General features: G+C 38.1%; 2 protein-coding genes across 11 annotated transcripts in view; both read left to right on the top strand.

Annotated features, from left to right (window-relative positions):
- Nucleotides 1-22,912, top strand: part of LOC112563527 (fez family zinc finger protein erm-like) — a 44,019-nt gene extending 21,107 nt beyond the window's left edge. For 6 of the 10 annotated variants that reach the window (XM_025237477.1, XM_025237475.1, XM_025237471.1 and 3 more), the window contains one exon: nucleotides 322-1,005. In XM_025237477.1, coding sequence (XP_025093262.1) covers nucleotides 322-821 — 500 coding nt within the window. In that variant the 3' untranslated portion in view covers nucleotides 822-1,005. Of the gene's footprint in view, nucleotides 1-321; nucleotides 1,006-3,488; nucleotides 5,691-8,128; nucleotides 9,126-17,861; nucleotides 18,069-20,774 lie in introns of those variants that run through there. The other 4 variants (XM_025237478.1, XM_025237470.1, XM_025237472.1 and 1 more) reach the window with 3 other exon arrangements.
- Nucleotides 11,743-17,651, top strand: LOC112563535 (zinc finger protein 324A-like). Its single transcript, XM_025237560.1, has 2 exons — nucleotides 11,743-12,294; nucleotides 14,566-17,651. Exons 1-2 carry the CDS (start codon nucleotides 12,279-12,281, stop codon nucleotides 15,216-15,218), a joined length of 669 nt encoding a protein of 222 aa, XP_025093345.1. The 5' UTR covers nucleotides 11,743-12,278; the 3' UTR covers nucleotides 15,219-17,651.
- Nucleotides 22,913-23,153: the final 241 nt, after the last annotated feature.

Raw genomic sequence — 23,153 nt, 5'->3', positions numbered from 1 at the left:
TCAAAATGAGGTTGGATTGCACATTGTAAAGTGCTGAAAAATCTTTGTTTATAGATGACACGACCACTTTATTGTGGCATATAATCTTTTGAGGATACAAGTGTTTTGGTATTTAAACAAGGACAGTAGCGCCTATTGTGGAATGTTATTTTGTGTACTATGATTTCACGTAGATGCATTGAGATTAATTGATGGAAAAATAGGGGTCAGGGCAGCCTATCTCTCCCTCAGCTTGTTAGATAAAATGATTTATTTAACATCTTAATTCCTTTGAACAAAATGACATTTAAATTTGATAGCAGGGTCCTGCTTTGTTCACAGCATCCAGGATGATGGATTCAGATTGGGCAAGTTCTTACATCACAGATCTGACTTGTGGCATAAGAGGATCTCATGATGGTTGTTGTAAAGGTGGTGCCACAATAAGTTATGTGCCTGATGAAGGCAGTAGGATGAGAAATCTACGTACTATGGGACAGATTATAGCTACACTAGAGGAAGACATTGATGATGTTCAAAGGGCACCGCACACATGTGTACAGTGTAAAACCTGCCTTTATGTGTTTGCAGAATTAAGCCTTCTACACAGCCATCATAACCATTGTGTTGGCATTAAGAATTCAGCTTGTAATCTCTGTGGCCGCATTTATAGTTCCCGATTTGCTTTGAAGGAACACTTGCTTGGTAAGCATGGCTTTGGCAAGCAGATAGTGTGCCCTCGGTGTGGGAAGGCATTAAGGACAATGTCAAGATTATATGATCATGTATGTCGACAAAAGCATGTAGACAATGATGCTGTTGAAACATTGACACCTGTTTAGTGTGTTGGGACTCTTGCACACTTTTAGTCTGTTACTGATTTAAGAAGCTGAATGTTGAATTTAAGCAGAGTCATTGGAAGAAGTTGCATATGAGGAAAAATATGCATGACTTTGTAGTGTGAATTCTTGTTACTCAAAGCACTAAGGTGAATAGCACTAATGCATTAAAGTTATTTACATTTACCTTTTATTTTTTGAGTCTTCAAATTTGAATGCATGAGGGTGACAAAGGTACTGTTTCCTATTAGTGATTTGATTCAGTGTGTATTAAAGTCACGTTCTTTGCACAGTATCATCCAAGTGGAATATTTTAATCTTCCTAGTCCTAACTTGAATCGGTGGATGCTTTTCATAAGTCTTGTTAAACAAGTTCCATCTTTTCACAGGTGGTGGCACCATGACCTGTGCTTTGGAGCACCTTGGAAGGATTGTGACGATTGGCAAACAGTTTTTGGGAGATAAGGCTGTTCTGCGTGCAGACTTTGAAATCATGAATGCCATTGATCATTGCTCGGTGTCAGCCCAGGAATCGGAACTAGTCAGGGTTGAACATAAGAAATTAGAGGCAGGAATTTCAGATATTGGAACTGCATATGGTGAAGTTTGTGATATTCGGAGGGGCCATCGGTGCCCTGTTTGTTGGAAAACATTTGTTCAGTCCGGTACCATGAATCGACACTTAAAAATCCACTCGGGGGGTTCGTCATTCAGCTGCTCTCTTTGTGGTAAAACGTACAATCGCAAAGATAATCTTAGCCGTCATATGCGATTTTACCATCAGTTAATAGGTGATTCGTTGGGAGAATCGGATCTTTTCCCAGATAGCTGAACTTTGGGAGACATGTTTTCTTCTTTCATGATTGTTAACGGTGCAAATGAGTTTTCGTTTATTAAATTGGATACCCTCTTCCTACAGGTGGAAATGGAAGCATTGTTGGACCAACACTTCAGAAGACACCTGAGAATAAATACATTGGGACTGACGATGAAGTCACGATGCTGGCTCGCTCAGTGGACCTTGTTAATCCATCAGATGGTCTTCTGCTGTTTGATAAAATAAGCAAAGCTTGTAACAAGGCACATTTCTCGCTTTCCCTTCCTTGCAGTTCCAACACTAAAGCCAAAAAAAGTAATGAGTGTCCTTTATGTCAAAGGTCGTTTGTCCAGCATCAGAGTTTAAGAAGGCACATGAGAATACATGGAGGTGGTCCGCAGTTCAGCTGCTGGTGTGGAAGGACCTTTTCTAGAAATGATGTCCTTATACGACACAGGCGAACCCTTCACAAAGAATGTCTCTTCGAGTAACATTTTTAAGCAAAGTTGAAGCTTGACTATGTGAATAAACAGATGACAGCATCTAAAACCAGTTTCATAATACTGTAATGTTTATAAAAATGCAAATATGAAAAATAATCCTCATTTCTGTTAATTTGTGGTTGTGCAACTTTATGATAGTTCACAAATGGAAGTTGTTAATGTGTAGTTTGCCTTCATCCTTTATACAAACAACTGTACAATAATAAAAACCTGAAAATTAGAGACTGACTAGTGAGCTAGCAAGCATCAGGCTAGAAGCAACAACTCGGAAAAGAATAGCATGACCAGCTAGATAATCAACAGTGCTTTTCTTTTTACTGTGTATATATATATACAAGCATATAGTGATACTACATGCTGGCTCATTAAAATTACCCCAGTAGGAATATAGGCCAGTTTTATGTATGCCATCTTGTAGTGACAATGTAAGTAAAGCATGAACCAAAAGTAGAATCTAAAGCACTGACAATTTTAAAATAATCTACAGCTGTACACCAAGATGAGGTAATCCTAAACTAACAGCCATCAAAACACCACATACTAAGATTGCCTCAAAAAAACATTGAAGAACAATTATGGAGAAGCACTCAGAAGCTTAGTTACAATTCTAACACTACCAAGGAGAAATTGTCTCAGCTGCTGTAACTTACAATGTTGTACCTGTTTATTACATGCATGAATTCAACATCTACGCCACTGAATCTGTGCAGATATCTGTTATCACAATAATCACAAGAAATTTTAAAGATGCTAAATCATGTTGGTGTTCACCATTTTGAGCTTGCTTCTGCCACCTCTACAGATTGTGCACTAAGAGCTTTCACTGGGATTTAGAAAACAAGGTCTTGCTTTGATGACTAGTACCCATGGTGTAGCAAAACATGGTTCTGTCTTGGGTTTTCCTTTTCTTCTTTTGTTGTTCAGTAAGTAATTTTCACAATTAGAGTATTTACAGTGAAACAAGTTCATAAAAGGCATTGAAGCAGATAACATGAATCATAAAGACAGCATAAGGTGTCCAAAATGGTTGTTGGGATTTATTAAATAACATTATTTTAAAGCGCTATGGATCACTTTTATCATTGTTTTAAATACTGATGGGAGAAAGGTCTCTCCACTCCTTTCTCATTCTCTTGGGAGATAAAAGTGTAGGAACATAGATATAACTTGTGCAGAATTTACATAAATTTGTATTTTAAACTGGGAGAAGAACAAAGATAAACAGAACAATTCAGGTACATCCCATTTTATCAGGAACATGGTAGAAGTAACATGAATACTCCCTACAAAATCCTCTAAAGTATTGCAGAAGTGATGGTGATATGCGTGATCTTTCTTTTTTTCTGGCAGGTGTCATGATAGACTGTCAAGCTTCATATTTACAGGAAGTCCCACCTGGGCATAGAGAAAAAAATGTGGAAGAGAATGGTTTTGTTCTAAAACAGTGGTTCAGCTCTCAGAAATGTCTTGATACATCAGGGCATGTTCCTTGGGGACAGATTAATGATAAATTGACATGCAGTATTTGTGGACTTCATTTTCACAACTCAGCCAATAAGACACGGCACATGAGAATCCACTACAATGACAGAAAATTCGCATGTATTTGCGGTGCTTCTTTTTATAGATCTGACCATTTAAAAACTCACAGGATGAGGTGTAAAAGGCTGTAATGTGGAGAAAATAGGTCGAGGTCGTATTGCTGCAAGCCATCATCTGATATTTGGTTGGCTTCAATAAATGATTGTTTGAATCTTGTTATTTCTTAAACTAGATTATTTACAGTAAAGATTATCAGCAAGTTTTTATTTTGTTAATGGAGACAAGGTCATCTAGAACGAAATTATTCCAGTTACACATAAAGGACTTTGTGGGTAAAATATATATCTTCCTGAGGAGGCCAGGTTTCTGCTGGCCAGGTTTATCAGGTCAAGCTAAAACTATTCATATGTAATCTTTTGAAAATATGTGACTGAATGATTTGTTTTCAGAAGTATAATAAAAAGTGATTTCGTAACTGTGTGGGTATGTGCACATGAGAACAAAGGTCAAATGTTGAAGTACTGTGTATATGTAAGTATGCGTATGTGTGAACTGCAGTAAATGTATATTTTAAAAATCATTAAATGGGATCTTTGAAAAGAAGTAACAGTGGTGTTATTCTTCACCACTATTATATTACAGCAAAATTGTACTCTTAAACTGCGTGAAGGTATAGAGGGTTTCCACTCCCACCCCCTTTTTTAGGTCATTTCAACATTGTCAACCTCTCTTGAGCAGTCAGGAAAGAAATGTGATTGATTTGGGTACAAACTTTAAAAGAGACCAATCTTGCATGCATACAACCAAGCCAGACCTTATTTAACTCATTACAAAGTTCATAACCGTTGGTGATACCATTCCCACACAAAGTAAATCTTTAGAATTTTCAGAATGGTTCTTGAGATATGCTGACTGGCATATAGATTGGTTAATTAAGTGATGTTTATCTGCTCATATTTTCATATTTATATTATGTTACAAGTTTTTGTTGTTCATAGTGAAAGAACAAATAGTCACCAGATTACCACATGTTACACTTTACAAGTCATCAAGCTACAACAGCTATGAGATGCTGAAGTTTTGAACAGTCACTGATCATATTTAAGAACAGAGCTATGCCACACCATCAGGTCTAGTATATTTTAAATCGCTGGCAAGTGTTAGAGGTGCCAGTCTTATGGATTAAAATCATTGTCAAAAGACGGGAAGAGAAAATGGTAGCAGTATGGACTTGTGAAAGGTACAATACATTATTAATTTTCAACAGAATGATTCATTATACTGAATGATAATGTGTAAATGTATTGAGATGGAGCAGGAGTAAATTGCTTAAGAAGAGGCCAGTTCATTGCTAATAACTGTATTCCCAATCAACATAAAACATATTGTAGGTCTTGAATTGGTCGATACTGACAGGTGAAAAGTGAACAGATATGAAAGCCGATCTGACAACAATAGTTTTCATGAAAAAGCAGAAAAGGGGGCACAAGCAGGAAATGAAGTGTCATGGCATTTTCCATTTTTGGATTCTATATGATGATCAGTTCATCAAGCATACTTTAAAAATCTCTGTAATTTTTTTAAAAAATTTTGGCAACATATTATTTCTTCTTTTTGATTAACATTGTGGGGAACTTCACATCATAGAAGAAAAATTAATTGAAAAATGGGTATAACTTTAATCTTCTGCAACTCTTTGTATATAATAGAAACTAAAAAAAGAGACGTGTGCTGCATGTTAAGTTCAGATGTGTGTTTTGAAAAATGGAGTAGGACACATTACTATAGTAATTCCTGGTAAGTCACAGGGTAGAGAGGCTTTCAAAGAACACATAGTTCATTTAGATGACAGTTCTCATATATATATACTTTTTTTAAACATAATTTTCCACGGCTGGTGTTGGTCAAGAAGCATTTTTGTATGGAAGTCAGGAGACTGGTTTTCTTCCTTAAAGGGTTGGGCAGTTTTGTTTCAAGCCTTGGTTTGAGTATTTCTCATTTGAAAGTGTGCTGACATTGCTGTATTCTCATTTACAGCACAGTACTCAGGCACAGCCAGCCGCACAAGGGTGCTTGGTCTTTTGACAGAAAAAGTGGAGCCTGGGAAGGCAAGTGTCATTGCCAGCCATGCTGAGCTTCCAAAGAGAAGGGCTTCATCTGGTCACAGTGGACTGCCTGACCTTAACTTTGGTTTGCCTCTTCCATTGCCACTCTCTGTGCCATCAGCCTCTCAGCCACTTTCTTTCCTGTCTTCTGCCTTGGTGCCAGGCTTGCCACAACACAAAGGTCAGGTACCTCCAATGATGCTAGATGCCAGCTACATAGGCATTTTTGGAGGCCGCCCAGGAAGAAAATGCCGCAGGTGTGGACAGGAATTTCTCAGTCAAGAGGACTTTGAGGACCATGTGGACTTTTGCCGTAGAAAAATGTTGGCGTGCGACTACTGCGACATGTGCTTCAGGCGCAGGTTTAACTTGAAAGTACATCTACGTTGCCGTCATGGCATTGGGGAACAGTTGGTTTGTCCAGCTTGTGGATTGAATTTTAGGTCCAAGGTCCGTCTTCTCAGGCATGATTGTGCTGCTAGCAAAAAGGAGAGATCTGAAGATGCTTAAAATAAAACCTTTCCTTTCAAACCTGTATAGCTGAGGCCTAGATAGAGGGCTTTTTCCCCAGTTATGAGGAAGTGTGACAGAGTAACTGGCTGCTTTTCTTTTTTTTTTTTTTTTTAGGCATGGCAAAGATAGTGATGAATTGTGAGAATCAAGGCTCCTGAAGTACCAATTCTTTTAGAAATGGGAGGGATATTTGCCTATATAATATACACTGTTTCGCACCATCCCATCTTTGTGCAGCTTTTTCGAGTGGGATAAATCCAAGAACCATCTGTGTTGCTCAGGATCAGCAGCCACAACTAGAAATGGAGAGACCTCTTAAAGATCTGCTTGAAAACAAAGACCTTGGACTTGACTTCACAGGATGGCCCAATACTTTGGAAATGTTGCCAGTAAATACAGCATCATCTGGTTCCAGATCTTCTTCATCTGAAAGAGAGATGAAAGTATCCTCAGCAGTTTTGTCTTCACTGTATTTAAAGGAGAAGCCACCAAAGTTGATGGCAGAGCAGGAAAAAGCAGAAAGTCCGCCTTCAAAGGGTGCTGGCCATGAACTGGAGCAACCACTTGGTAGCTTGCACTGTGAGCGTTGCAACAAAACATTTACACGAACTTCAAGTGTTGTAAGACACCAGGCAACATGCATGGCTGTTTGCCTCATCCCGTGTGAGCACTGTGACCAGACCTTTTCTCGTATAGATAATCTTCGGCAGCATATGCAGCGGAAGCACGGCTTTGGGCCATCTTTAAATTGCTCTTTCTGCGGTATTCGCTTCCGTTCCAAAGTCAGGTTAGACGAGCACTTGATGGTTTGCAAAAAGGCTTAAAAATCCGCAGGGTTCATTGCCATATAATTGTAGCGCCCTTAGATTTTTCTGTTCAGACTGTTCAGGATCTGGATAGAAATACTGCCCTGTGCAGTTCCCTCAGCAAAACAAGAAACTCAGCTGCAAGGTGTCATGGTTTAGCTTTTGTTTTTAAAGATATTTTTTGGAATAGTGTATTATGTAAGAACATAGTTTACTGTGAACATAAAATGTCAGCTTTGTTGAAAAAAGAGAGAGGTTATTCTTTACCACAATGGGGATTTAAGGGCCCATCTTGCAGAACATAGCACAAGGTCTCCCTGTGTACACTGCTAATTCCAGCTACAGCAGGTCTGCTGAGTTTACAAACCAGTTGTCAAACTATTATGTCTTAACTGTGCAAGGTAAAAAGCAGTCACAAACAGAGAATGAGATGACAGTGGTGATGGCACAACATCCGGATGTTGGCAGTTTAGCAGCAGAAAATTTTTGGAGCTCTACTGGCATCACTCTAGGGAAGATTACAAGCCCACAGCAAAAGCTCACATCAAAGGGAGGTTACGTTGTTACATGTGATTATTGTGAAGAATCCTTTGTCAGTTTCTACAATCTGAGAGTGCATATGTGTAGAAAACATGGAATAGGCCAGCAGCTATCTTGTGGTTACTGTGGAGCTCGTTTTCGTTCAAAGAAGACATTAGATAAACACCTTGAATCTTGTAAGATGAGGGTGGGTATAGTATTACCATAAAAATTAAGCATTATTGTTATATAGAAATCTGCTGCTTGGTTGAAATATTGGATTAAAGTTTTTGCAAAAGTAGGCCCCTAATGAATTGTTACAATTTTGCGTTTGCATAGCAGCAGCTCTGGTAAATAGTGCAAACTTACAAAGAATGTGATATTTTTTCCCCATTAAGGAGAACCTATCCAATTTCTTTGCTGATGAGAATCACTGAGCCATCTGGACAAGGTGCTGCTTAATTTTGTTTGGTGACAATAATTGTTAAATGCTTTTTTTTGGCAGCCTTCCAATGTAGGCCTCCTGTTGGTGATGGGGCTCAAAATGAAAACATAAAGGAACATAAGAAGCAACCTGCAGTATCTAGTTCAAGACATGGAAGTTCAGTCTACTTGGAGAGTTCTTCAGACTTATTCCTCAGTTTGCATTCCAGAACAGAGATCACATGTGAAAAATCTGGTAAAGGTTTTGTTACAAAGGTTTCTACTCAAGATAACGAAGACCTATATGATCATGGATGGGTACTGCAGCCAGCAGATGATACAGCATGGTTTAATCAAATAACTAGGAAGCAAATGTTTAGTGATGGTCTACAGGACAACAGTTTGCGCCAGTCTTTGTGTATTCACTGTGGAAAGGTGTTTCGACATGACAGTAACCGGTATAGGCATCAGAAGATGTGTGGGCATGGCTCTTTGATACCATGCCCACACTGTGACCAGGCATTTGCTCGTACAGATAACCTCAAAACACACATTCAGCGTGTGCATGGAGTAGGTGACCAGCTTGTGTGTGCTTGGTGTGGCAAGCGTTTTCGATCCAAGATTAGGTTGGAAGAACATTGCCTTTCTTGCTCAGCATCAAGTTGATAATGTGTCAACCAGTGTCAGTCAAAAACAGTTGTATATTCATAGTGTGAAGATTTGTTTTAAGTTCTAATTTGCCTCTTGTCTGATTGCAGAAGGGTAGTATTGTTGGAAAGAATAGTCAAATGAAAATGCTTTTCATAAAGTATTTGCACCCATAGCTATGTATATATTTTTCCATATGGAGTTTTATTTAGAGACTAGGGTAGAGAACATTAAGAGAACAGAAAAGATATGCTGTGTACGTCTGTAGAAATTGTGCTTTATCCTTTAGGCATAAAATCATTGAGAACTGGCATCTTTCGTTTATCTTGTTGTCATTGTTGATTATTGAAATTTGGTAAAGTTGCAGGTTGGAGTTAACTGTGTGCTTAGTCTGTCTTGCTTTGATCATTTGGTAAAGAATTCTCTAAAAACTTGGGTTCTTCCTTATTTTGTGCGTGCATGTGTATAAAATCTGTAAGTGTTGCTTAAGCATGTATTGTTTACGCTAGTTTTGATGGCAAATAAAACATCAGGCAGTGTTGAAGCTGTGAACAGAATCATAAAGAATAGTCAAGACATTTTCTGTTTAATAGTAGGAAAAACAACATTTTAAAATCTCTGTCTCTGCACTTGCATCCACATTTCATTGTTTATTTGCCTCAACACAACTACTCTCTCGTCTTAATTTTCTAATGTAGGAACATATTGATTATTATTTGTAAGCTGAACTATGATTTCATTGACGCATATTTGTAACACTTCTATGAAAATTTGTGTTCTTGTCCCTAAATAGATTTCGTGCATTAACACTGTAGTGCTTTTGCATTTCTTGGATATTTGAACACATTTATATTTAATTTGAAAATAAATCCAGAATAGCTTATGACAAGGCAAGAAACATTTTCTGTGGGTTTTATGTTGCTTTGTGCAGGATAAAATATATCAGTAGCACACCGATAACAAGTGAGCCCCATTTTTTGCTGAAAAAGCGGTATATGCTTTTATATTTCAGAACACCTTCATCTGAACATGTTGCAGTATGTAAAATGGTTGTACACTAGGCAGGCTAGCATCAGGCGGTGTTAATCACTATATGAACTGATTTAACAAAATATGTGAAACATTCAGTCAGCAAGTCACCGGTCATTTTTGCTTGAGGTGACAAAGTTTACTGGATTACTATGTGCTTGGATTAGAAAAGTTGCTATAGGATTCTTTCCACTGGCACTTTCTAATTTTACTTTTAAAATCAGCTGACATCAGTTTAAAGGATTTGATTTTTTTCTGCTGCTCATTGGATCAATGAAGACAGCTATGCTAGTCACAGAAGTGTCAAAGTATGCACTTTTCTTAGTATGGTTTGGAATGACTGGCAGTAGGAGTCAAAGGAAATTAAGGGCACAGGAGGAAAAACTTGGTTGGGTAAATGCAGTTTATTTGCTGGGTGTATGACCTGGAATGGAAGCTTTGCTGACACATCATCTGCTTCGCCTGCTTCCATCCTCCAAAACATATGCAAGTCCCAAGATAATTTCAAAAACTGAGTTTGATTTAGAAAACATTAAGACTGTATTTAATACTTTTGCATCATTAATTTGCTATCCCATTTTTCTTTTTTGTGATGGTGGTGGTTAAGTTTACTAATTTGTTTTAATAATTAGTGCAGTTCCCTTTCTTAATTAAAAAAGTACAAGTCTAAACTCATGTTCCAGCAATAGCGACATAAATTATCTGTTGGATTGTGAGCACTTTGGCCGATCTGTCATTTCTATAAAGCGCAAAAGTGAATAGGACTTTGTTTTCTTTTCTGCAGTTCTCGCGAGCAACTTGACTTATCTTTCTACTTCATCTTTTGACATGGGCACTGAAGATGGTGGCTTGTTGGTAATCCCAGCGATGAAAAGGGAGACATTAGGTCTTGGTTGTTCACCTGTGGCTCATTCTGAGGTAGGCAGACTCCAGCTTTCTCAGGCGACTGGGGACCAGCAGAATGATTGCAATATACAGCTTTCAGAAGCCCGTGTTGCCAACAATGGCTTGCTGCAGCCTGCTGAAGTTGACCTCGAATGCTGTCGTTCTTCTCGATGGCAGAGGCTTGTGGAGTGCAAAAATTGTGGTAGAAAAATTAAACATGCAAAAAACCTTCGAAGACATGAAGATGTGTGTCGGCAAAACATTACAATCCATCCGTGCGAACTTTGCTCTGCCACATTCACTCGCAGTGATTCCCTGCTTCGGCACCTTCGTGACAAGCACTTTGCTCGAGAGTCTTTGCTGTGTAATAAATGTGGCTTGCGTTTCAGGAGTAGGAAAGAGTTAGAGAGTCATGCACCATGGTGCAATAAATAAAACAAGATTTGAAAAATATCTGCATGGTGTTATGGGAATGTGCAAGATGGTACTGTTTGTGAATCTGGGTGGGAATAACTCAGTAAGATAGATTGACAGCTGATGGTTCTAGTGAAATGATACCATAATGTAACATTGTACATGATTTAAAATAAGTGCTGTCTAATGGACTAAATTCAAAAGAATATAATGGAAAACCATGTTTTCGCTTAAAGGCCTATCAGCCCAGGCATCTGTTTTAAAAGGGTTAACCTAGATTAATATGTGTTGACTTCCTGTTCTGCAGTTGTCACTGATCACTTGCTGGAGAGGAAGACAGGAGAAGCAAGCTGTGCTCCATACTTCCAAAAGTCACCTTTAGGACATTTAGTAGCTGTATCTAGGCGGGAAAGAGAGCTCCTGTTGGAAGTGGATACAGTCTTGACCAGCAGGTTTGATGTGGACTCTCATGAAAATGTCTCCAGTCATTTGATGAAAAAAAATTCTAGGAGCTATTGCAGCACCCTTGGTGTAAACATACAAACAGGCATTGAAAGTATTGCAGCAGACGAAGAGCATTCAGTTGTGAGCACCATGACCAGTCGAGGTCCAGTTGACGTGCCCAGAGTGTGGAAAGATGATAAAACAGGCCAGGAATTTAGGGCGACACTATCAAGTGTGCCACCAAGCTACTATTTATCCTTGTGACTTTTGTGACAGCACATTTAACCGCAGTGATAACTTGCGTACCCATATACGTGACAAACATGGTATAGGAGAGAAACTGGCTTGTCCATTTTGTTCCAAATCTTTTCGTTCAAGGAGTGCTTTGGACAAACATATGCTTGCTTGCAAGGAGTGGAAAGATGGAGTTGAAATGCTATAGTTTTAAGTTTGATGTAAATGAAGTTGGTGAGCAATGGACTAGGGGCTTTTACATAATGTTGGCAGATCATCCAGTGTTCATTTATTATCTGCAAGCCTTTTTTTTGTGTGTGTTCAAACTGGTCTAGTATTTACACATGAAAAAAAATGTAATATATCTGAGAACTCTGAAGAGCCCGAAGATAAGATTTGTGTAGACATGGTTAGCTTTTTCTGAATAGGAACTAGTGATTTAGCCTTAGATAATGTATTCACACACTTAAGAAACCATCATGGCCTGCATCCTGATTTAATAATGACAGATTGGCGTGAAGTCAAAAGCAGGAAGAATCAGCCTAAAAATAACAAAAATTTTTGTTCTTGTAAACATCATGCAGAACCACAAAGGTCAGTTATGCTTAAGACTTTAAGAATGAGTTGTGTAAGTGCTGCTTTAAAAATGCATTTTTAAATATTTTTATTATGAAAGTCAACCGAAGAGCAGCATTTTATAGTTTTGTTATCAGTGATCAGTTGTGAAGGCTTCTATCAGCAGAAAACATTGGCCTTTCCTTACCCTCTATGGCAGTTTCTTTGAATGTAGCATCAGAAGGCATAACAGAAGTATTGATAAAATGCATGTGAGGAAGTGCATATGCGTGGGCATGTACCGATGGACGTGCAGGTTAACCACTCTTCCATATTTTTTGTTACTGAAAGCTATACCTGAAAAAAGATAAATAAGTGAAAGGAACACAACCAAAACTAGATTGTTTTGTAATTGAATAAAAAGTATGAGATAAGTATAGCTTGAAAAACTTATTAAAAACTGTAAGATTATATATAATTTTTTAGCCCAAAGATGCTTGTAAAATAACATGTTTATAGCTTAATTTCAGCTTTGAAATAAAGTCTTATCTTGATTTTTCATGCTTAAATTTAAGTACAAAAATAACAACACATTTTTGTGTATGAAAATCGTTAAGATGTTGACTAGTATATCCAGTCATCAAGTCTGGAAAGGTGTTGCCATTCGACTGTTCAGACTTGCAGCTGTAATCTTGTCACACCACTTTCATTTTAATTATAGATTAAGAGTTGGTAGTTCCCTGCACAGAAGACTTTGTCCAAATTTTAATAGTTGTTTACTGTTGATCCCCATGCCATGATTAAAAGTGCTGATAGGTAGAAACTAAAAATTTAAGTTATGTGGGTTGTAGTCAAATGCAAAAACATTTAATGTACACTCTCACAATCTCTGTTTAGGAAACATAAACGACAAATTTCTTTGGAAATTATCATTAAACATGTGTTTAGCTGTTCTGACCAATTTTCTGAAATAATATTGATCATTTTAAAATTATTGTGCTACTTTTTTATATTGAGCAAGTTTTTGTGGACCTCACAGAAATATGAATAGATTGAAGAGCTGTCTGAAGTACACTTAAAAGTATCTCGACAATGATGGGGGCAGAAACATCATGCAGTATTGTAAACATGTTTGTTATAACTTTAAATGTTTGTTACAAATCAGCACCTGCACACCTTCCCTTTTTCATAAGTTGTTTCAGATCAAGTATAGTTACTAAGCGCAAAAAAGCTAGAAACATCCCATTGTCAGTTGTCTTTCTTCCTTTCATGTATGCATGCCAGAATAAGGACATGGTGACTCACATCTTAAGTGGGTTTTTGTTTGTTTGTATTTTAGTGTACACATTGGGCAAAGGAAGACATTTTCTTATTGTTTTGTGTTGTAAATTCTTTGTTCCTCCACAATGTCTTTTAAGTGGTTGAGATCACATGCACACACACGCGCGCACACAAGTGAGCTTCAGCCAAGCAATTTGTGTCTTATTTCAGCACCAATCCTGCATCCAGCTTTGTCCACCATCACCAGCAAGACTTCTAATTGGCAATATCACACCCGGCATCTGAATCCCCTACTCCTAGGGGTTGGAAGCAGTTCATCACCTGGTCTCTTTCCAAACACAGAATTACCACCATCCGCTTCAGACAGGCTTACATGCAGAAAATGCAATGCTAGGTATATGCATGTTGGACTTCTTCGCAGCCATGAAGTCAAGTGTGATGGCAACAACCGTCTCATGTGCAGTTTGTGCATGCGAGGATTTAGCCAGACGTGTGCGCTTAAAGAGCATATGCGTGGCTTTCATGGTATGGGTGAGAGGGTGATGTGCAACTTCTGTGGAAAGAATTTCAAGTACAAAACCAAAATATATGTCCACAAATGCCCAGAGAAAGAGAAACACCTTGCTGCTCAGAAGTAACAGAGAGGTGATCAGTGTACCTAAGCATTGAAATTCTTGGTTTGTATTGAGGGGAAGAAGTAGATTTCAGGTCAGCAGGATCCTAACCATCACCAAGTCCTAACACAAAACTTTGACTTTTTGTTTTTTTTTGTTTTTGTTTTAGTGGGTGGTGTGGATATTGAACAGAATGGTTTGCTAAGGCAGTTGAATTCAAAGCAATTTAAGGATAAATGTGAAACAACTTTTTTTCACAGTGCAAGTTATTACAAGGGGTGTTAAATGAAGACAATGCTTCCATGCATATGCACATTTTTGCATTTCAGAGATAGCAACTTTAACTTTTTCACTCCTCATGGTTGAAGCAGCTGGTGTCAGTGTGGGTTTATTGGGGATCTTTTTTTCTGTTCAGACCAGTTGCACCTTGCACCTTATGCAGACCTGGAAGGACAGAACACAGATCGCATTGTGGTTCCATCGGGATATTTCTCAGGACTTCACGGGTTCTCAACCCGGAGAAGGAGCCATGGAACCATACTGCCCATAGGCTTGCAGGTTGGACAGGTCTCTGACTGGGCACCAAGCAGACTGCCAAAAAGTGGTAAAGAGGGACACAGCTCAGCAGGGCTGCATGAAATTTCATCAGATTTCTTTTGCATTCAGTGCAAACTGTATTTTGGCTCATCAGAAGACTTGAATACTCACACCTCAAAGTTTCATTCTTCACCAACCAGCATTGCAAAGGCCAGTGTTGGAAGCAGGAAGTCTGATCAAAGACGTGGTTGCATATTTTTGTCAGAGAGGCGAAGAGCTAAAGGTGGAAGTTGGAGCAAAGATTTATCAGGGATAGGCAGTGGGGCATTGGATAGTTCCCAGAAAAAATTTAGATGCTCTGTGTGTGGAGTGCAGTTCAGCCATCACCACTCACTGTTGCGGCACAAGTGGAAGTGTGAAGGCACACGTAACTTTGTGTGTGATAAATGTGGACATGTGACCTACAGATCTGACCACCACAAGCTACACCTTAACACTCAGCATGACATTAACAAAAAGCAGCTTTTCTGACAAACACATTTGTGATAGTGTTTTGCAGATGCATTCATTTTTTTTTATGTTCCTGTTTTGCATAGCTAGCTGCTATTTTTAAACTAAATACATTTTATTATTTGATGCTGATACTAATATTGACTAGGCAGAGGAGGAATAAGTCTGGTTATTTCATTATCAGCAATGATGATTGTGGAAGAATGTGCGTCTAATTTCTTTTCCTTATGCTGCTTTCTATTTCTTGTCTTTTGTATTCAGAATGTGTTATGTGTGGGGAAAGAGACGGAAAGTGTGCTTTATTACCACACTGAATTAGACTTGTCCAGGCTTTCAGATAAAAGCAGCATTTATAAGCAAAATACTCTGCACAGTGCAGATGTCAACTGTAGCTTGTTTCAGCATTTTCTTTGTTCAAGTATCGGACAATATCTGAATCAGTGATAGGTGTTAGGTCTTGGAGTATATCTGATCTGTTGCAACTTGACTTTAAAGAATTAATTTTTAACCTAAAAATAATTGCACTTGCCTTACCAGCTAATGCATGCAGATGTGAACTAAATAGTGATAAAAATATTGGAGCTTTATAGCACAGTATCACACTAGTCAGTGTTTGCAGCACATAGAACAATACTTGATCAGAAAAAAAAAAACCAAGAAATATAGATGGGAAAATTACAAATCAAATGAAAGTTTAAAATCAACATCAGACGACAAAACAAAAGGCAAAAAGAACTGTGTAGTAAACTATGTAGATGTAAAACACTCTATGGGGTGGAATAATTATGAAAAAATATCCATTTGAAGTGCATTGATAGGAGACAGAATCTCTTATTTGATCTTGTAAATATCTAGAAATATTCAGGGGGCATAAACTTACTGATTGGCTTTTTTTCTTTTAGTTCTTGCTTGAAGTTTCATCTGCAAGTGCCTTTCCTTCAGAGATTTAGCTTTCTTCAAGAACTGTGTACAGATGCTTATAGTTTTGTAGGTGGGCAAAATAAGGCCTCAAAATTATTTATTTTTATCAAATGCGTCCATACAAAAGGCAGTCAGGACCTTGCAAAAAGAAAGAAAAGAGTTGTTCCTAGTGTGTTTAAACTGTTAACACTGCATGATTCAGAAACCAACATCAAAGTTATATAAGTTTTCTGGAAGCAGATGATCCTGGGGGAATAACACTTTTTTGTCAAATGCACATACATCATTTCAAGATCTGTGACAAATTATATCAGCGATAAAATTATATGTTGATGGATAGTGTACACAATCTTTTGTTTTGTCTGCTGATGACAAAAATCTTGCCTAATGGTTTCACACGGTCCTAAAAGGTCTGTATTTTCAGAGTGGTCAGACATGTAGGAGCTCTGTTAATATATCATTGATTCGCCTTTAGCATGTTAATTTATACAGTGAGTTTTATGGCATATGGCTAAATTTGTGCACAAAGAAAGTAGCTCATGCCCAACGCCATTTGGGCCTGTTTGGTCATACTCTAGTGTACAAGCGCTAGCAGACAGTATGAAACTCCAGTCCATGGATACATGCACCAACAGTCATCAAACTCCGAATTGTTTTTTTGTCTTCAGCGCATGCATCAGAGATCATCATTGAAAGATGTGAGAATGATTGGCGTGAGGGCTCCTCTCTCAAGCCTTTCCAGTGTGAACGGTGTGGCCAACGCTTCACTTACCCAAGAACTCTTCGCCGTCATTGGTGGAAGTGCTCTGGCACACGAAACTTAGAGTGTGATATCTGTGGATTTGTTACCTATCGGATTGACTCGTACAAGCTCCACATGAGGAAACATGCCGCATAGTTTCAGACTGTATTATTAACTATTTGTGAATGGTAAACAGTGGACTTTTTTGCAGGTGTGTGACCTGTGAATAGATATTTTGGGAAGATTTTAATAGGTTTCGAGTATTTCATTGTGGAGATGCGAGTATTATTTACCCTTTCATTTTTGTTTCATTGTTTGTCTTTTTTGCTTGGAATAATTGAAATATCAAAGTGATTCACACGCTTTTGAAAGGGCCTTCCTTGTCCTTCATTTTCCCTTTGCTTTGAATGGCTTTGCTAAAAAAGATTACTAGCAACATGCCAATAGTGTTACTGTTATTTGCTCGATAGGACATTGGGATATGGATTTTTTCTTTCCATTTTTTTCAAGGATCTGGTTTAAGGAGGATGTGGAAGAGATTACTTACAGATTTGGCAACATAACAGAGTTTGTGTTTAAATTACGAATACACACCATTTTCATTTTACAAACTATTGATGAGCTGTTTTATTATTTCTCTATTACTTATAATCCTATTTGTAACAATCGGTTTCATTTCATTCAAAATATATTAGTTTATACTGTAACATTTTAGATACACACATATAAGTTACATTCATGTACACACAGAAAAAAACAAATGTTTGTAGTAAACTTGAAGTTTGATATTATTTCCAGATGTTTTTTTTTAATTTTTTGTTTGTGTGGTATGTCTGAGAAGAGAAAGTTTTTATGCCCATCCATGTTTCCAACCCATTAAATTCTTTTGCTGCTGGTTTTATTAACAAATAAAAAGTATTCTCGGTTTGACCTTTAGGTTTTTCTTGCGTGGAATTATAACAGTTTAGTGAGAACTAACTTTGTTTCCGTTTCCTCTTCAGCATTTCGCTTTTGTGGAGACATCAGCTTGTTGAGACAAGCAGAAGATATTACCCAACCAAACTTGGTTACCAAGTGGAAAGTATCTCGTGGGCCTGTTCAGTGCAAAGAATGTGGTACGATGTTGTCCTGTGTCACAGCACTGGAGGCTCATTTGGCTCGTGCCCATCGTGACCTGCAGCAAAAGCCAGCTGTGTGTGACCGATGCGGTAAATGCTACACCTACTCATACACATTGAAACGCCATAAATGGAAGTGTCTTGGTTTGCGACATCTAGAGTGCGAGATCTGTGGGCGTGTTAACCACCGGTTGGACTATCATAAGGCACATATGCTCAGGGTGCATGGCCTGACAGTTTTATAGAGGCCACTCATAATTTCATTTCATTCTCTTGCTGCTCTGCTCATAGAACTAAATGGGGCACTACCTGAAGCAGACACTGGTCTCGACAGTGTCTTTGTATTATCATACTATATGGACTGTTTCATTTGTACAGTTACATTTTGGAGCTCCACTGCAGATGGACCATTTCAGTTTCTATTGCTGTGTCAAGTATCAAAGATGGAGTGCATAAGGATTTATTGCTTCCAGAAACTCTTGCAATGTGAACAATATTCAGCACTTCCTTTGTGTCAACAAATAAAAAACTTCCTTTGTGTTTTATCAGCATCATGTAAACTGTGATGGCAGGATTTGGTGTTGACAGTTTATTGGTGTAATTCTGTGAGATAACTGTAATGTAGTATTTTAAATAACTCACAGGCAAAGATTTTCATTAATCTTTTGATTATGGCGTTTAGACCTTTAGGTGTTCTGTTCAAGGACAAAGTTACTTTCCTATGTTGAGCTTACATTGATGGATTAGTTAATATTTCTTAGTAAGTACAGACTTTCACTCCTCGTCATTTTACTTACCAGAGTATGTTACTTAAATTTCATCAAATCCAGAAAGCACTAATACTCACCTAATATATTCACACATGCATTGCATTCTTGTAGTGTTTAAAGATAAATAATTATTGTAAAGTCGTAATATACACTAGTGGAACTGTTTTAAAAACCATTTTGACACATATTTCAAATAAGTGGAGATAAAGCAACTTATTCTAGTTTTACTGTTGATTACAGCATCCAGTAAAATGTCATTTGTTACACACATTTTTTAAAATGACTTGAGTTTACTCTTTGTAGGTCAAAGATATATTGCGATTTGTGTTTTAAGTATTATCTCTTAAGAGGACTAGAAAGAATGGTATAATATCAGGTGACAAAAATCGAAGTGTTACTTGGTTATTGTAGCCATTTCCTTCTCCCATGCCCTCCTCCAACTACTGGGGTCATGGATATATATATATGATAATTTACCAATTCCTGCTTATAAAAGTCTTCACACAACTTTCCTGCCTTTTTCTGTCAATCCAAAAGACATTTTCTGTCATTTGCTTTTCTGCCATCATCTCTTTTGTGCAGACATGATTTCTTCGCTTCGACTCTGCAAGAAGCAGATCTCACCATCCCACACCTGGCCTCACCAACTACCTAACCATCCACAAGTCATTGACTCTGAGAACTTTTATCAACCTAGTGCAGCGGGACCACAGAATTCTTCTTTAGTTTTTCAGGAAAAAGTGGCAGCAAAGGCTAGCCTCTTTTGCTCCACATGCAGGCAGTCCTTTGTGCACGTTCAGAGTCTGAATCGTCACAAGTGGAAGTGCCAAGGCCTGAGGATGCTGGTGTGCCCTCAGTGCAACTACGTCACCCACCGTATGGATTCCTATTGTATCCATATGAGGACAAAGCATGGTGTTGATGATGTCCCTTATTTCAAAAACAAAGCCCAAAAGAAGTTTCCTTAACTTCACTTCAAAGAAAATGTGACCTTTCTTGCTGCTCCAGTTCACAGTGTACCATTGGAGGTGTGGTTTAAGTAGAATAAGAGACAGAAAATAAGTTGCATATATTGTCAAAAATGAATATAGTATTAAACCACCATAAAGTTGCCGTTGAGATACATAAAAATTAAATCCCAATATTTGTAGGAAGTTATTGGACCAGATTGTCTTTTAATCCATTTATTTAGTCATCATTTCACATTTGATCACCTTCACAATGTTTGATACTGGTGGAAGAAGAAGTCACATTGACATATTTGCCAGTTTGTGGGCTTTGCATAGTCATCAGCCTAATAGTGGCACATAAACTGGTATCTGTGGTAATCATAATTTTTGCAAGAAATGCAGAAATTGTGAAAGTTTATCATCATCCATGTCCTAATGTTACCAGTTTTTTCCCCTCCTTTTGGCTACTATGTTTAAGATTTAGGTGGCAAAAGATAGAAACTAGTAATCAAAGTATGGGGCTTAACAGGACTGGGAGATAAAGCAAGTTACACGATCAGATGTATTGACATCCATTGTCAGAAGCAGCAGTTGCAATCTTCATGCAGCATTTTGTCTTTATCTTTTTCATTATCTCTAGTTTAAAAATTATTTTCCTAGCTGCTTCAACCATCATAGTTTCTGATGCATGTCAGTAAAAGGTCAAGATGGCTCCCTAGTAGATGTTTTGTTTACCTATTAGAATTTCGTAGCACACTGTTTGGATTATTTTTAATGGGCTTAAATTCATTTTGCTGTTTATAAAATACCTTTCTGATTTTTGTTAATGCGAAAGTCTTCTGCATTGCATGGCAAATCCAAAAGCATTCTTGTGTCTTTCATATAGCATTCTTTCCCTGTCACTGGACCATTGAGAATATTTCACTGTTTTTCTTAGTAAACCAACTGCAGTTGCCTTCCTTCTCAGACTGAAAATTACTGGTAATGTTGGCCCTATGGCACATAATTATAGATTGCCTTGAGCTCTTTTTTTAAAATCTGATGAAGATGGTGACCTTATGTTTCTCATTCCCCAGTGGTGAGTCAGCATGCATGTAGCCCTTTCCTACAACTTGGGCAGGGCAGTGCAGAACTGATCCCTGTGCAGCAAGTTTCTCTTCAGGCCACAACAGCTCATGGTTCCTACTGCAAGCGCTGTATGTTCTACTGCTCAAGTGTTCAAGTGCTTTTCCAACACATCTCTAAATGCAGGGCAGCCTCAAAGAGTCATTCCAAAGAGGGTGTTGCATCTGCTGTGACTGTTCAGAGTGAAAATTGGGAGGAAACAGAAAGGGGACAACAAAGATTGGGAACTCAAGAAGTGGATAACGCCACAGACCCTTCTAAGCCCTACAAATGTTCCAGATGCGGACGCAGTTACCAGCTGGCCCAGTCACTGCAGCGTCATCGGTGGAAGTGTGACAAGTCACGGCCCATGCATTGTGCCCTCTGCAATGCAGTGTTTTTCCGTGCAGACATAATCAACGCTCATATGATGTCAATGCATGGTGTTGATATTAGAACAGCCCCCAAACGTGTGCAAGATGGCATGCTAAATGGATAATGTGTTTGGCTATCTCTGAGACATTATTAAAACATCATTTACTGTGTACAAGAAGGCATGCTAAATGAATGATGGGCTTTGTTGTCTCTAAAATTTCTTAGGGAGCATTTTTCATCCTGTGAGTGACCATGGCATCATTCACAGATCTCGGTTCAAAGCTGACTTTAATGATGTAGATAGTCATAAAGAACAGCTTTCTTTGTTACCTTGTTTGAGAAACATGGTAGAAGTGTGTGCAATCATCCACTTCATAAAAAGCAATATTTTTAAAAAAAAATCTATTTTCCTAACATAAAGAAGCAGATGACCTATTGATAATTATCTTATGTCAATACATCTCAGGAGCTTTAAAATATTGATTGCAACTCAATTTGTGAATACCAGCATGAAGTTAAACCAGATGGTTGTGTAATGGATGTAGTCCATATGGTTTTTTTAAAAAAAATGTATTTCACACATTTAAAATTTAAAAGAGTTCAGCCAAGATATTGTAGTGTTAATTCTTTAAATAGATTGTAAGCCATTCTGAATTGGACTCTCAAGTGCATTGCACTTACATCATCAACTAACTGGGGGAATTAAGTCCCAGAACGTGAATCTTTATTCTTGACTCCAGTGAATTGTGCCACAAAACATTTATTGTATGGTTGTCTTTCACTGTTGTATGTGTCTTCATAAACAACTGACTGAAAGAAAACCTGTGTGTGCTTTACCCATTGAACACTAGAAACTTGGATGTCTTGGAGTTGTCAGTCTTAAGGTCCATTCTGTCTCATCCCCTTTTAATCCTCAGTGCTCATGCATGGACTATCAGCTATGTCACATTTCTGTTGTCTGTTTCATTTATTAACACATTTCACAGAAAGTGATTCAGTCTTAAGTAGTAACTCGATAATCTGTACTATCAGTTTTAGTGATACTGTCACCAGCTACAAAGAAATGTCTAAAAGAAGGGTATTCTGCCATACTTTTATTTAAAAGTAGAAGCAAAACTATCATAAAGTCTTTATTCATAGCTTAATGTGGCTGTATCAGAGTCACAAGTTGTTGCATTAAATGAGATTTTTTGTCTTTTCCTCCATGCACTCACCAGCACATTAAAAGCAAAGACAGAACTTAATGATTTTTGTTTTGCTGTGACTGGGGAGTTTTATTTCATCCATACGGTTTTCAAGATTGGCTAATAAAAGAGAAATTCGGGGTTCTTATTAAGGAAATATTTATCCCACACAGATAAACATTAATTGATGATTCAGAGAAAAATATTGTTTTTACTTTAGGTACTCCCTATTTAAGAGGTAGTTTTTAAAATCAAGAGCATATGCTATTGATTTTAAAGCTTAGATTGAAAAGAAAGAAAGAAACAAAAATGTAATATTTGGAAGAGTGAATGCACGAGTGGAGGTTTATGAGACTTGCAGAACTCTTGCATTTTACGTATCTCATGCTGTGGCTTTTGTCCAAGAAACTGTTCAAGCAGTGTATTGATGCTATCAAGGAACTGTTACAGTCATTGCTCTCCTGTGCTGCATCCTAATCTCTTGTCACTTGATAAAGACTCGTGCCGCATAGGTGAAAACGCTGCGTGCTGACTGGACACTCTTTTCTTCTCTGCAGTTTCTTTACGGACGAGGACGGTTGCAAATCCATCAACGCTCAACATCAAGATTGAGCCTGATCAGTCCGAGGGGTCCGAGTCTTCCCAAAGCTCGGTGTTCCAGGTCTCAGATGTCGCGTGGGCAGCAAGTACTGCCCTGTCAAGTCTCACGTCCGGCAGTGCCCAGTTGTTACCTGCTTCTGGTGACATTAACCAGTATGTTCCCTCGCAGTCATCTTTCCTTGCACCCGATGC

The sequence above is a fragment of the Pomacea canaliculata genome, linkage group LG5 (assembly GCF_003073045.1).
Source record: "Pomacea canaliculata isolate SZHN2017 linkage group LG5, ASM307304v1, whole genome shotgun sequence".
Lineage (NCBI taxonomy): Eukaryota > Metazoa > Mollusca > Gastropoda > Architaenioglossa > Ampullariidae > Pomacea > Pomacea canaliculata.
The sequence above is the reverse complement of the archived record's forward strand: the minus strand, read 5'-3'. Positions and strand labels throughout refer to the sequence as shown.